The 14,847-nt window shown below is 36.4% G+C and overlaps 1 protein-coding gene across 2 annotated transcripts in view; it reads left to right on the plus strand.

Annotated features, from left to right (window-relative positions):
- The window catches only part of SOX30 (SRY-box transcription factor 30), a 35,660-nt gene extending 22,123 nt beyond the window's left edge, over positions 1–13,537 (plus strand). The window contains exon 5 of one of the 2 annotated variants that reach the window (XM_047073397.1): positions 13,156–13,537. In XM_047073397.1, the coding sequence (XP_046929353.1) occupies positions 13,156–13,537 (382 nt within the window). The remainder of the gene's footprint in view (positions 1–13,155) is intronic. The other variant, XM_047073405.1, reaches the window with a different exon arrangement.
- Positions 13,538–14,847: the final 1,310 nt, after the last annotated feature.

Consider the following 14,847-nt stretch of genomic DNA (forward strand, 5'->3'; position numbering starts at 1 on the left):
TTTTTGCTTTTGTTTCCCTTGCCTCTAGAGATGTGTTGAGTAATAAGTTGTTTTTGCCTGCTTTCTCCTCAAGGCTTTTGATCCTTCCTTTCTTATATTTAGGTCTTTCATCCATTTTGGGTTTATTTTTATGTATGGTGTAAGAAAGTGGTCCAGGTTCATTTTTCTGCATGTTGCTGTCCAGTTTTCCCAGTACCACTTGCTGGAGAGACTATCTTTATTCCATTGGATATTCTTTCCTGCTTTGTCAAAGATTAGTTGGCCATACATTTGTGGGTCCATTTCTGGGTTCTCTACTGTTCCATTGATCTGAGCGTCTGTTTCTGTGCCAGTACCATGGTGTCTTGATGATTACAGCTTTGTAGTACAGCTTGAAGTCCGGTATTGTGATGCCTCCTGCTTTGGTTTTCTTTTTCAAGATTGCTTTGGCTATTCGGGGTCTTTTCTGGTTCCATACAAATTTTAAGATTGTTTGTTCTAGCTCTGTGAAGAATGCTAGTGTTATTTTGTTAGGGATTGCATTGAATATGTATATTGCTTTGGGTAGTATTGACATTTTAACAATATTTGTTCTTCCTATCCAGAAGCATGGAATATTTTTCCATTTCTTTGTGTCTTCTTCAATTTCTTTCATAAGCTTTCTATAGTGTCCAGTGTATAGATTTTTCACCTCTTTGGTTAAATTTATTCCTAGGTATTTTATGGTTTTTGTTACAATTGTAAATGGGATCTATTCCTTGATTTCTCTTTCTGTTGCTTCATTATTGGTGTATAGGAATGCAACCAATTTCTGTGCATTAATTTTATATCCTGCAACTTTGCTGAATTCATGGATCAGTTCTAGCAGTTTTTTGGTGGAATCTTTTGGGTTTTCCATCTATAGTATCATGTTATCTGTGAAGAGTGAAAGTTTGACCTCCTCCTGGCCAGTTTGGATTCCTTTTATTTCTTTGTGTTGTCTGATTGTGGAGGCTAAGACTTCCAATACTATGTTGAACAACAGTGGTGAGAGTGTACATCCCTGTCTTGTTCCTGACCTTAGGGGGAAAGCTCTCAGTTTTTTCCCCATAGCGGATGGTATTAGCGTTGGGTCTTTCATACATGGCTTTTATGATCTCAAGGTATGGTCCTCTGTCCCTACTTTCTGGAGAGTTTTTATCAAGAAAGTATGCTGTATTTTGTCAAATGCTTTCTCTGCATCTATTGAGAGGATCATGTGGTTCTTGTCCTTTCTCTTATGATGTGACAAATCACATTGATTATTTTGCGGATATTTAACCAGCCCTGCATCCCAGGTATAAATCCCACTTGGTCGTGGTGAATAATTTTTTTAATGTATTGTTGGATCCAGTTGGCTAATAACTTGAGGATTTTTGCATCCATATTCATCAGGGAAATTGGTCTATAGTTCTCCTTTTTAGTGGGGTCTTTGGTTTTGGTCTTCTATGCTGGCTTCATAGAAGGAGTTTGGAAGTTTTCCTTCCATTTCTATTTTTTGGAACAGCTTCACGAGAATAGGTGTTAACTCTTCCTTAAATGTTTGGTAGAATTCCCCTGGAAAGCCATCTAGCTCTGCACTCTTGTTTTTTGGGAGATTATTGATTACTAATTCGACTTCTTTGCTGGTTACAAGTCTGTTCAAATTTTCTATTTCTTCATGTTCAGTTTTGGTAGTTTATATGTTTGTAGGAATTTGTTCATTTCTTCCAGATTGCCTATTTTATTGGCATATAATTGCTCATAATATTCTCTTAATATTGTTCTTGTTTCTCCTGTATTGGTTGTGATCTCTCCTCTTTCATTCTTATTTTATTTATTTGGGTCCTTTCCTTTTTCTTTTTGATCCAACTGGTTAGTGGTTTATCAATTTTGTTAATTCTTTCAAAGAACCAGCTTCTGGTTTCGTTGATCTGTTCTACTGTTTTTTTGTTTGTTTGTTTTGTTTTGTTTTGTTCTGTTTTGTTTATGATAGCATTGATTTCTGCTCTCATCTTTATTATTTCCTGTCTTCTGCTGGTTTTGGTTTTGTTTGCTGTTCTTTTTCCAACTGTTTAAGGTGTAAGGTTAGGTTGTGTATCTGAGACCTTTCTTCCTCTTATGGAAAAGATTGGTTTGCTATATACTTCCCTCTTATGACTGCCTTGGCTGTGTCCCAGAGGTTTTGGGCTGTGGTGTTATCATTTTCATTGGCTTCCATATACTTTTTAATTTCCTCTTTAACTGCTTGGTTAACCCATTCATTCTTAAGTAGGATGTTCTTTAGTCTGCAAGTATTTGTTATCTTTCCAAATTCTTTCTTGTGGTTGATTTCGAGTTTCACAGCGTTGTGGTCTGAAAATATGCACGGTATGATCTCGATCTTTTTGTACTTGTTGAGGGCTGATTTGTGTCCCAGTATGTGATCTATTCTGGAGAACGTTCCATGTGCACTGGAGAAGAATGTATATTCTGCTGCTTTAGGGTGAAATGTTTGAATATATCTGTTAAATCCATCTGGTCCAGTGTCTCATTCAAAGCCATTGTTTCCTTCTTGATTTTCTGTTTAGATGATCTGTCCATTGTTGTAAGTGGGGTGTTGAAGTCCCCTACTATTATGGTATTATTATCAGTGAGTTTCTTTATGTTTGTGGTTAATTGATTTATATATTTGGGTGCTTTCACATTTGGAGCATAAATGTTTACAATTGTTAGGTCTTCTTGGTAGATATACCCCTTAATTATGATATAATGCCCTTCTTCATCTCTTATTACAGTCTTTATTTTGAAGTCTAGATTGTCTGATATAAGTAGGCTACTCCAGCTTTGTTTTGTTGACCATTAGCATGATAGATGGTTCTCCATCCCCTTACTTTCAGTCTGAAGGTGTCTTTAGGTCTAAAGTGGGCCTCTTGTAAACAGCATATAGATGAATTTTGTTTTCTTATCTATTCTGTTACCCTATGTCTTTTGATTGGAGCATTTAGTCCATTGACGTTTAGAGTGAGTACTGAAAGATATGAATTTTTTGTTTAATTTTTTTTTAATTATTTATTTTTGACAGACAGAGAGACAGAGCATGAGTGAGGGAGGGGCAGAGAGAGAGGGAGGCATAGAATCCGAAGCAGGCTCCAGGCTCTGAGCTGTCAGCACAGAGCCTGACACCGGGCTCGAACTCACAGACCACAAGATCATGACCTGAGCCAAAGTCGGATGCTCAACCGACTGAGCCACCCAGGCGCCCCTGAAAGATATGAATTTATTGCCATTATGTTGCTTGTAGAGTTGGAGTTTCTGGTGGTGTTCTCTGGCCCTTTCTAGTCTTTGTTGCTTTTAGTCTTTTTTTTTTTCCTCCGTCTTTTCTCTCCCCAGAGTCCCCCTTGAAGTTTCTTGCAGGTCTGGTTTAGTGGTCACCAACTCCTTTAATTTTCATTTTGTCTGGGAAACTTTTAATCTCTTTTTCTATTTTGAATGACAGCCTTGCTGGATAAAGAATTACTGGCTGCATATTTTTCCAATTCAGCACATTGAATGTATCCTGCCACTCCCTTCTGACCTGCCAAGTTTCTGTGGATAGGTCTGTTGCAAGCCTGATCTGTCTTCTCTTGTAAGTTAAGGACTGTTTTTCCCTTACTGGTTTCATGATTCTTTCTTTGCCTGAGTATTTTGTGAATTTGACTATGATATGCCTTGCTGATGGTCAGTTTTTGTTGAATCTAATGGGAGTCCTCTGTGCTTCCTGGATTTTGATGTCTGTGTCTTTCCCCAGGTTACGAAAGTTTTCTGGTATGATTTGCTCACATAACCCTTCTACCTCTTTTTCTCTGTCTTCATCTTCTGGGACCCCTATGATTCTCATGTTGTTCCTTTTTAATAAGGCACTGATTTCTCTAATTCTTAAGTCATTCTCTTTTGCCTTAGTCTTCCTCTTTTTGTCTGCTTCATTATTCTCCATAAGTTTGTCCTCTATATCACTGATTCACTGCTCTGCCTCATCCATCCTTGCTGCCATGGCCGCCATTAGAGATTGCAGCTCAGTTATAGCATTTTTTATTTCATCCTGACTGGCTTTTACTTCTTTTATCACTGCAGGAAGGGATTCTAATCTATTTTCTAACCCCAGCTAGTATTTTTTTTTATTTTTTTTTAATGTTTATTTATTTTTGAGACAGAGAGAGACAGAGCATGAACGGGGGAGGGTCAGAGAGAGAGGGAGACACAGAATCTGAAACAGGCTCCAGGCTCTGAGCGGTCAGCACAGAGCCCGACACGGGGCTCGAACTCACGGACCGCGAGATCGTGACCTGAGCCGAAGTCGGACACTTAACCGACTGAGCCACCCAGGCACCCCCCCAGCTAGTATTTTTATTATCGTGATTCTAAATTCTGGTTCAGACATCTTGCTCGTATCTGTGTTGATTAGGTCCCTGGCTGTCATGTCTTTTTTCTTTTGGGGTGAATTCCTTCATTTCATCATTTTGAAGGAAGAAAAGGAATTAATAAGGTAAAAAAAATTAAAATTAAAAAATTAAAAACAACACACACACACACAAAATCAAAGAAATTATGCTAGATCCTAGGTATATTTTGTTCTGGTTGTTGAAAGGAGCTTCATAGATTAGAGAAAAAAGAGAAAAAGGGGGGAAAAAAAAGAAGAAAAAAAAAGAAAAACATTTGAAAATTTGAAAAAGTGAATACAATGGAAAATAATAAAATGAAATGATGGAAGTAAAATAGAATTTGAAAAATTTACAAAATAGTAAAAAATATAATAGGAAAAAATTAAAGAAAAATATTTTTAATAAAAATTGAAAATAAAAATATATTTTTTCTCTTTCTGATGAGTTCTGTGGTTCAGGTTGTGAAGATTATTGTGTTAATCCTCAAATCAATTTTCTAGGTGTGCAGGATGGTTTAGTGTTGATCTGGCTGTATTTCATGGATGTGAGGTGCAAGAAAAAAAAACTTCCATGCTGTTTTGCCATCTTGGCTCTTCCCAGCTCCATTATGTTTTATTTGAAAGTTTTGGTTCTTCCTCCTTTTTTCTTTCTTTTTAAATTTTTATTTAAATCCAAATTAGTCAACATATATTGTAAAATTGATTTCAGGAATAGAATTTAGTGGTTCATCACTTACATATAACACCCAGTGCTCATCCCAACAAGTCTTCTCCTTAATGACTCTTGCCCATTTAGCCCATCTCCCACCCAGCACCCCACCAGCAACCCTCAGTTTATTCTCTGTATTTAAGAGTCTCTTATGGTTTGTTTCCCTCTCTGTTTTTCTTATTTTTCCTTCCCTTCCCCTATGTTCATCTGATTTGTTTCTTAAATTTCACATATGAGTGAAATCATATGATATTTGTCTTTCTCTGATTGGCTTATCTCACTTAGCATAATACACTCTAGTTCCATCCATGTTGTTGCAAATGGCAAGATTTCATTCTTTTTGATTACTGAATAATAGGGACTTACAAATTTAAATGAGAAACCACTATAAACCTATCTGAACTTACCAAATCCAAAATACAGACAACACCAAATACTGCAGAGGATGTAGAGCAAAGGACATTTTAATTCATTGCTAGTGGAAATGCATAATGGTATAATTATTTTGGAAGACAGTTTGGCAATTCCTTATAAAACTACAAAAACTCTTACCATATGATCCAGCAATCATACTCCTTGGTATTTACCAAAAATATTGAAAACTTGTGTTCACACAAAAACCTGCACACAGATGTTTATAGCCATTTTATTCATAATTGCCAAAACAGAAACAATCAAGGTGTCCTTCAGTAGGTGACTAGGTAAACTGTGATATACATAAACAGTGGAATATTATTCAGTGTTAAAAAGAAATGAAGCCCTGAAAACACATGGGGGAATCTTACATGCATATGAATGAGTGAAAGAAGCAATGAATAGCATTATATTTTTGTCTTAGTTACCGTCTAGTTACAGAAATTTTTATATGTAAAGCAGAATAGCATAATGAATCTCCATGTACCCATCACTCAACAATTATCAACAGTTTAGCTCTTGTTAGTTTATTTATTTCTTCTACTTTTTAGTGGGAAGTGCTTTAAGTATGTTAAAGTAAATCACAGATGTTATGTAATTTCATCTGCATATACATCAGTATGTATATTTATTAGCTAAGGACTTGAAAAAATGTTGAACCATTTTTATACCTGAAGCATTAATATTTCCTTATTATCATCCAACAACTGACCTGTTGAATTTTCCTCCATTCACAATTAGTTTGCATAAAACAGGATCCAAGCAAGACGTGCACATTGGACGTGATTATGTTTCTTAAGCCTCTTCTTTGCTAAAATCGTGCTCTAACCTCTTTTATTTTTTTAATTCCATGTATTTATTGAAGAAACAAGAAATTATACTCATCTTACATTTTGCTTATTACATCCTTGGATATTGTTTATATGTTTCCCTTTCACCTATTTTTTTTTCTGTAAAATGATAGATCTTGCAACTTGATTAAATTCAGGTTCAAATTTTTTTCTTTTACTTTTGTCCCCCTTTATTTTTCTTTTCCCTATTTCTCTCTCTCTCTCTCTCTCTCTCTCTCTCTCTCTCTCTCTCTGTCTTTGACAATGATACCCCCTGGGTGCTGTGTACTTTGTATTGTATCACATCAAGAGGTACACAAAGTCTGTTTTTCTCTAATAGTGATGTTAAGAATGATCTGTGGGTTCAGGTATTATCACTTTAATAGTACTTCTCAATTCTTGGCTTTACAGTAGCATCACTTGAAGAGTTTAGACCAAACAAATTAGAATCTTTGTCAGGGTAGGACCTGAGCAGCAGTATTCTTTAAAAGTTTCTCTAGGTTGGGATGCCTGTATGGCTCAGTTGGTTAAGTATCTGACTTCAGTTCAGGTCATGATCTCACAGGGTTCAGAGAGCCCCACATCGGGCTCTCTGCTGTCACTGCTTCAAATCCTCTGTCCTCCCCTCTCTCTGCCCCTCCCTCCACCCCCCCACCCCATCTCTCTCTCTCTCTCATAAATATTAAACATTAAATAAAAAAGTTTTTCCAGGTGATTGTAACGGTCAGCTAAGGTTGAGAATTACCATTGTAATGATTTTAGTAGCTATGGTGATTGTTGCCTAAACCAATGGGATTGTAAAATGGTGATTTTCTCTATCAGCATTTCTTCATTAACTAGAATGCTTTTTTGAAGAAAAACTTGCCATCAACTACTTGGTTACTCTGAAATACAGGAAGAGCAGGATAAATTCTTGATTCCCCCTCCCCCCCACTCCCCACACCCTCGCCTGATATTACTGAGTCTTGTTTTGTTTTAGGAATACCATCATGAACAAGTATATTTTTATATATTTGGTATTTTTTGATACATTGCAATCATTATTATATCTTCTGATGCTCAAATTATTCTTTTATTTGTCCAACTGGCTATAAGTTGGGTTCTGTGTCCTTAATCTTTGATAGCTTTTTTGTTCTATGGCAAAGTATGCCCTAGGTTTTTCTTGTACGTTTTGTACTTCCCAGACCTGGAATCAGCCATTTTATCCAGAAATCCAAGTTTCTTTTACTGAAATCACAATTTGGGCAATAAGGATGCTTATCACTTCTGAATTAACAAAGTGTCTAGGGCTTTTCAGTGTAAAATATGAGAATACGTATGAGAATAATATGTATTTTTTGTATGAGAAATAATTCATGAGTATATACTGATATTTATAAAATAAATTAAATATTGTAGTTTCAAATGAAGTTCTTTGATTTTATGTGCTAACATCTTTTCTCCCTAGGAGAAATCTTGTTTTCTAGTGATAATAATATATTTGCTTTGTCCTACGAAATATGTTTTCTTTTCCTAATATGTTTGTGGGGGGTGGGGGGAGAGAGAGAGAATAGCTTCAAAACAATTATAGCAAGAGTTTCAAAGCAGCAGTATCACAAACAATAAAATTACCAAATGTAGTTTAGTATTTGTCATTCTTTTCTCTTTAGGGTGTATCTTACCAGGAAGACACAATAAAGACATCAGATTTAAATTATCTTGAAATAATTTTTCTCTGTGTAGTCAAGGAAACTGCAACTTGATATGAACTTGGGTTCATTTGTTTTCATTTGCTTTTAATTTTTAGGGCATTACTTTTTAAAATAGTAAATTGTTTTAAAATTATGCAAAGTTGTTACATGGTTTCAAAGCCAAAATCATAATACAAAGTACATTCTGAGAAGCCTGGCTTCTCTGCCTGTCTCTTCCCCCCTTCCATCTTGCCTCCTACATGCCACCATTTCTTTTATTTTTTAATGTTTGTTTATTTTTGAGAAAGAGAGAGAGAGAGCGCAAGTGGGGGAGGGGCATAGAGACAGGGAGACAGAATCTGAAGCAGGCTCCAGGCTCCAAGCTGTCAGCACAGAGCCTGATGGGGCTCGAACCCATGAACAGTAAGATCATGACCAGAGCCGAAGTCAGGTGCTTAACCGACTGAGGCACCCAGACGCCCCTACATACCACTACTTCAATTAGATTTTGCTCTACCTTTGCATTCTTTCTTTTTGAAAATAAAAGCAAAACATGTGTGTATATTTATGAATACATTGCTACAAATAACTTTTTTTAAGACTAAGTAGTAACACATTATAAGTGTTTCTAGTTTCCAAAGTACTCATATAGACATCCTCTGGCAAGTTCCTCATGACAGACCTTTTAAGTTGTCAGAACAGGTAATATTATCTCTTTTATATAAGGAACCCAATGCTCAGAAAAATGTAGGTTTCTTTAAGGTTACCAGGTTTATAAGTGGCACAGCTAGAACTAGTACCCATGTACTGTGGCATGGTCGTTAGGAGAACAAGTTCTAGAGTTAGCTTGCCTGATTCTGTTTCACTACTTACTAATTACTGACTTTGAGCACTTTACTCAGTCTCTTCCAGGTTATCTTTTTCCTCATCTGTTAAGTGGAGATAGAGTATCTGTCTCATATAGTTATTCTAATGAGTAATTGAGATAACACATAAACCTTAGCAGATGGCCTAGAAAACGTAGTAATTGCTTATTAAATGTTGACTAATATTATCATTCTGAAAATTCTAATTGATGCTTTTCCCACTATACCTCAGTGCTTCCAAAGTTATTCATTTTCATCTATGCAAACTTCTAGGATTACTCCTGTCTTAACTGATCTATTTTGTGGGTCTGATGTGTTTTTACCACACTGGTATAGCCATCTGGTGTTTGCAGTTTGCCTTACAGACTTGAGCACATGTCTACTATATACCTAGATTCTAGATCATTTTTATTTTGTATTTATTTTTAATGTTTATTTATTTGAGAGAAAGAGAGAAAGAGAAAGAGTGAGCACATGTATGTGAGCAGGGGAGGGGCAGAGTGAGAGGGAGAGAGATGAACCGTGAGTTCATGACTTGAGCCAAAATCAAGGGTCAGATGCTTAACTGAGCTACCCAGGTGCCCCTAGATCATTCTTAAATTAAATTATCCACCAAGCCTTGCATAATATCTTGCCTACGTTGAGTCCTGAAAAAAAATAGTGGGTGATTGTTTCCACCTGATGTGAAGGTTTTGTGAAAGAGGAAGTGTCTGTGTAATTCAGTGAATGGGGAGACGCTCAGGTGAAAGAGCTACAGGAGCAAAATCATACTAGCTAGAAGTATAACACGTTCAGGACGTATGTATTATATTAAAAATGCTTGAATGAAGATGTGGCAATAGGAAAGGAAATCTGAAACATTTTGGAAACTTAGCCTCATACTTGTGATAGTTAACATGGGCAAGGTTTGTAGCACTTGGAGATTTGGGGGTGAGATATCAATCCGCTGAAGATACCCCATATTTTCAGAGTTTGAGATGATGTCTAGTATGTTGATTATACTTCTATTTTTTAATAGAAGGAAACAAAGTTGACCTTTTTTTAAAAAAAAAAGTGGGAGGGGCGCCTGGGTGGCGCAGTCGGTTAAGCGTCTGACTTCAGCCAGGTCACGATCTCGCGGTCCATGAGTTCGAGCCCCGCGTCAGGCTCTGGGCTGATGGCTCAGAGCCTGGAGCCTGTTTCCGATTCTGTGTCTCCCTCTCTCTCTGCCCCTCCCCCGTTCATGCTCTGTCTCTCTCTGTCCCAAAAATAAATAAACGTTGAAAAAAAATTTTTAAAAAAAAATAAAAAAAAAAATAAAAAAAAGTGGGAGCATGAAATGAAACCCCCAACTTGTCATGGGTTTTGCTCATGAGTATGGTTTTTATGTTTATGTTATCTGTCACTAGATGGAGTCCATGAGCCCAGGGAACTCTTGCTTGGACTTTTGTATATCCCTTCCTATGATTCCTGTTCTATGCCTTTACAATACCTAAAAAAATTGGGTTTGAATGGCAGAATTTTTAGATTTGCCTTAAAAAGGCAGTTTGTAAAACAGTAAAAATAATCTTTTCAATTGTTCATGTTGCAAAAATTTTATTTGGAAATGATCTTTAAAACCACAGTTTAATATCCATTCTAAATCTGATAGTGAGTGTTTTCAATTTAATTATTGTCAATTAAAGTTAAGTTGTCATCCTCTGTTCCAGTGGTGCAGTCCCACCCCTCCCCACGCTGCCCAGGAGCTTTTTTTTTTGTATAGTTGACACACAATGTTATATTCATTTCAGATGTACAGTATAGTGATTTGATAAGTGTATACATTGTGCTATGTTCATCACAAGTGTAGCTACCATCTGTCCCCTGTACATTGCTCTTACAATATTATTAACTGTATTCCTTAGACTGTGCCTTTTGTTCCTGTGACTTATTCACTTGTTAACTGGAAGCCTGTATCTCCCACTCCCCTTCACTCATTTTGCCCAACATCCCACCCCTCTCTCCTCTGGCAACCATCAGTTTGTTCTCTGTATTCTGCTTACTGCTGTAATACTGTAATACTGTTGTATTCTGCTTATTATGCTTACGGTATGATTCTGCTTTTTGTTCATTGTTTTTTTTTTTATTCCACTTATAAGTGAAATCATATGGTATTTGTCCTTCTCAATCTGACTTATTTCACTTAGCATGATACCCTCTAGGTCCATTTATATTGTTGCAAATGACAAGATCTCACTTTTTTTTTTTAAGTTTATTTATTTTGAGAGAAAGAAGGGGGAAGGGGCAAAGAGAGAGAGAGAGAGAATCCCAAGCACAGAGCTGGATGTGGGGCTCAATCCCACGAACCATGAGATCATGACCTGAGCCGAAATCAAGTGTTGGATGTTTAACTGACTGAGCCACCCAAATGTCCCAGCATCTCATACTTTTTTATGGCTGCATAATACTCCATTGTGTGTATATATAACACATCTGTTTTATCCATTCATCTACTAATGGACACTTAGGTTGCTTCCATTTCTTAGCTATTGTAAATAAAACTGCAATAAACATAGGGGTGTATATATCTTTTTGAATTGATGTCTTCATATTCTTTGGGTAAATACCCCATAGTGGAATTATTGGATCATATGGTAATTCTATTTTTAACTTTTTGAGGAACCTCCGTATTGTTTTCCATAGTGACTGGTACCAATTTACCAACAGCATTGAGGTCCCTTTTCTCCAAATCCTCACCAACACTTGTTATTTTTTGTCTTTTTGACTTTAGCCCTTCTATCAGGTGTAAGATGATATTCCATCATGGTTTTGATTTGTATTTGCTTGATGACGAGTGATGTTGAGCATCATTTCATATGTCTGTTGACCATCTGTATATCTTCTTTACAAAGATGTCTATTCAGGGGCGCCTAGGTGGCTTAGTCGGTTGAGCGTACGGCTTTGGCTCAGATCATGATCTCACAGTTTGTGGGTTTGAACCCCACATCGGGCTCTGGGCTGACAGCTTAGAGCCTGGAGCCTGCTTCTGATTCTGTGTTTCCCTCTCTCTCTGCTCCTCCCCCGCTCATGCTCTGTCTCTCTCTCCTTCAAAAATAAATAAAAACATTAAAAAAAAATTAGAAAGATGTCTATTCAGGTCCTCTGCCCATTTTTTAATCAGATTGTTTTTTGATGTCGAGTTATATAAATTCTTTATATGTTTTGGATATTAACCCCTTATCAGGTATACTGTTTGTAAATATCTTATCTTCTCCCATTCAGTAAGGTTACCTTTTTGTTTTGTTGATAGTTTCCTTTGCTATGTAAACACTCTGAGGTAGTCCCAGTAGTTTATTTTTGCTTTTGTTTCCTTTGTCTTAGGAGACATATCTAGAAAACTGTTATGAGCAATGTCAGTGAAATTACTGCCTGTGCTCTTTTCTAGGATTTTTATGGTCTCACAGTAAGGTCTTTAATCCATTTTGGGTTCATTTTTGTGTATCGTATTCAAAGGTGGCCCAGTTTCATTCTTTTTACATGTAGCTATTCAGTTTTCCCAGCACCATATTGAAGACAGGATTTTCCCCATTGTATATTCTTGCCTCTTTTGTCATAAATTAATTGATCATGTAATCATAGATTTATTTTTTAGTTCTATTTTTGAGTTCTGTTCAGTTCTGTTGATCTATGTGTCTATTTTTGTGCCAGTGCTGTATGTTTTGATTGCTATAGCTTTGAATATCTTGAAATATGGAATGGTGATATCTCCAGCTTCCCCCCACCACCCCGCCCAAGATTGCTTTAGCTATTCGGGATCTTTCATGGTTCCATACAAATTTTAGGATTACTTGTTCTAGTTTTGTGAAAAATGTAGTCGATGAGTAGTTCTTGATTGCAACACAATTATACATCACCCCCCCCCATAAGATTTGTTTCAAATACTAATAAGAACAATTGTTGCACTGCTTACCAAGTATCAATTTTTAGCACAATATAACACATGTCTGCATTTCCAAAACCTTACATGGTAGTAGGCATCATGAGAAAAAAGCCCAGATAAGCAATTTTTCTTTATCAAGGCTGTCAAAGGTAAGAAGCCTGAGGCTGATAATAGATAATAGTTCTAGTGAGTCACAAACTTACTTTGCCATTTAGTTTCTGTTGGGACTTGGTAGTAGTAAAAGAACAGATGGATACATGAAGTGGTTGAGGAGTTATCTTGGGAACTTTCCAGGCCCCAAAGAGGAGCAGTTAAATGTGCTCAATTAGTCTGTGTGCAAGGAAACACGTGGGCAAGGTATGATCTAATTCCTTTTTTGTCTTTCTGCTGCAGCACGTGCCCTTATAGTCGGCCTCCCTTTGGCTATGGAAATTTTCCAAGTTCAATGCCAGAATGCCTTGGTTATTATGAAGACAGGTACCAAAAACACGAGGCTATGTTTTCAGCTTTAAATAGAGACTATCCTTTTAGAGACTACCCAGATGAACGTACACACAGCGAAGATTCTCGGAGTTGTGAGAGCGTGGATGGGACCTCTTACTATAACAGTCATAGCCACAGTGGGGAAGAATACTTAAATCCTATGCCTCAGCTGGACATTGGAGCCTTGGAGAACGTCTTCACAGCCCCAACGTCAACTCCCTCTAGCATCCAGCAAGTCAATGTCACTGACAGTGATGAGGAGGATGAAGAAAAAGTGCTCAGGAATTTATAATTTTAAAACAAATATGCGCAGAAAATAAACATTTCTTAAAATATACTCTGGGTCAGTTGGTGTGAGAAAAAAAGCCTAGAAAGCTTTGCTGAGGGTTTTCAGCCATGATATGAGGGGTCAAAATCAAACGTGATATATGCCTTCATAAAGATTTGATTAGTGAAACTGGAGTCCTGATGTTTCATCGTAGGAATATTTAAGATATAAAGTAGTTTATTTTTGTGGCTGAAATTTGTATCAATATATATTATCATTACTTTATCTTGGAATGTGAAAAATACTGAATCCTCACAATTATATTTGAAGGGATAGGGAGTGTATAGCTGGCATGATAAGTGTGATTTGTATTTTATCTCAACATACATTTATTTATTTTTCTTATATAATTTTTTGTTTGGTGTTTATGTAACATTTATGGATATTGTCAGTTTTTATGTAACATTTTGAAAGTATTTTGATAACTTTTAGTAGTGAATTTGGACTCAATTGCTAAATTTAATTTATGTGAATAACCAATTATAAGTTGCAAATATGTTTTCATGGCACTGGGTTAAGTCCTTCAGCTAAATTAGTCATTTCTGTTCCTAAACATTTTCATCATCTTTTTTGGATTTATTTTTCCATTTGGTACGCATTGTTCTACTTTTGTTATAATTAAATAAACATAGATAAAATTGTTCTTGTTGGATGTTTTCTGTTTGGGGGATAGAAATAAGCAAAATGAATACTGTTCAGGTGCGGATGGTTTCCATACCATGTGCAGATTCTTATTAGATATTTATTTTTATTTAATAGTCTCCAGAATTGAACAGATTCTATTAGCTTACACGAGACTTAAAACTGTATCAATAAAGATGTTGTGCACATATTCTGATGCCGTTTTCAAACTCTTTTCACGTGTGTACATGTGACTTAAGCACTACCCCAAATGGAAAAACTCTTCCAGGTTTGGTTCAAACAGCTGTCTCTAAAACCATGGAGTTCATGGAAGAGCACGTGGAATTTTTTTAATTCACAGTGAGCAATAAAAATCCTTCTTGTGATGTGTCCTCATGGTAAGTGGCCACTGTGGATCGAGAGAACCTATTTAGAACAGGATCAGGACCACCAGAGTTGGGATCATGGTAGAAGAGATCTACAAGGCACCTGAACCAAGGATCAGAAATATCCACAAACCAATACACTTTTCCCTCAGTGATCTGTATAATTTATGCAAATTGAGATCTTGTTACTTAAAACTGCTTGGAAATTATATATGGAAACCTGTTCTAAGCTTCCAACATCTTCCTTTACTAAGTCTGTATTTGTTC

The sequence above is a fragment of the Lynx rufus genome, unplaced genomic scaffold, assembly GCF_022079265.1.
Source record: "Lynx rufus isolate CCGP_SWC_20201006 ecotype Redwood Valley unplaced genomic scaffold, mLynRuf1.p SCAF_1, whole genome shotgun sequence".
NCBI classification, from domain to species: Eukaryota; Metazoa; Chordata; class Mammalia; order Carnivora; family Felidae; genus Lynx; species Lynx rufus.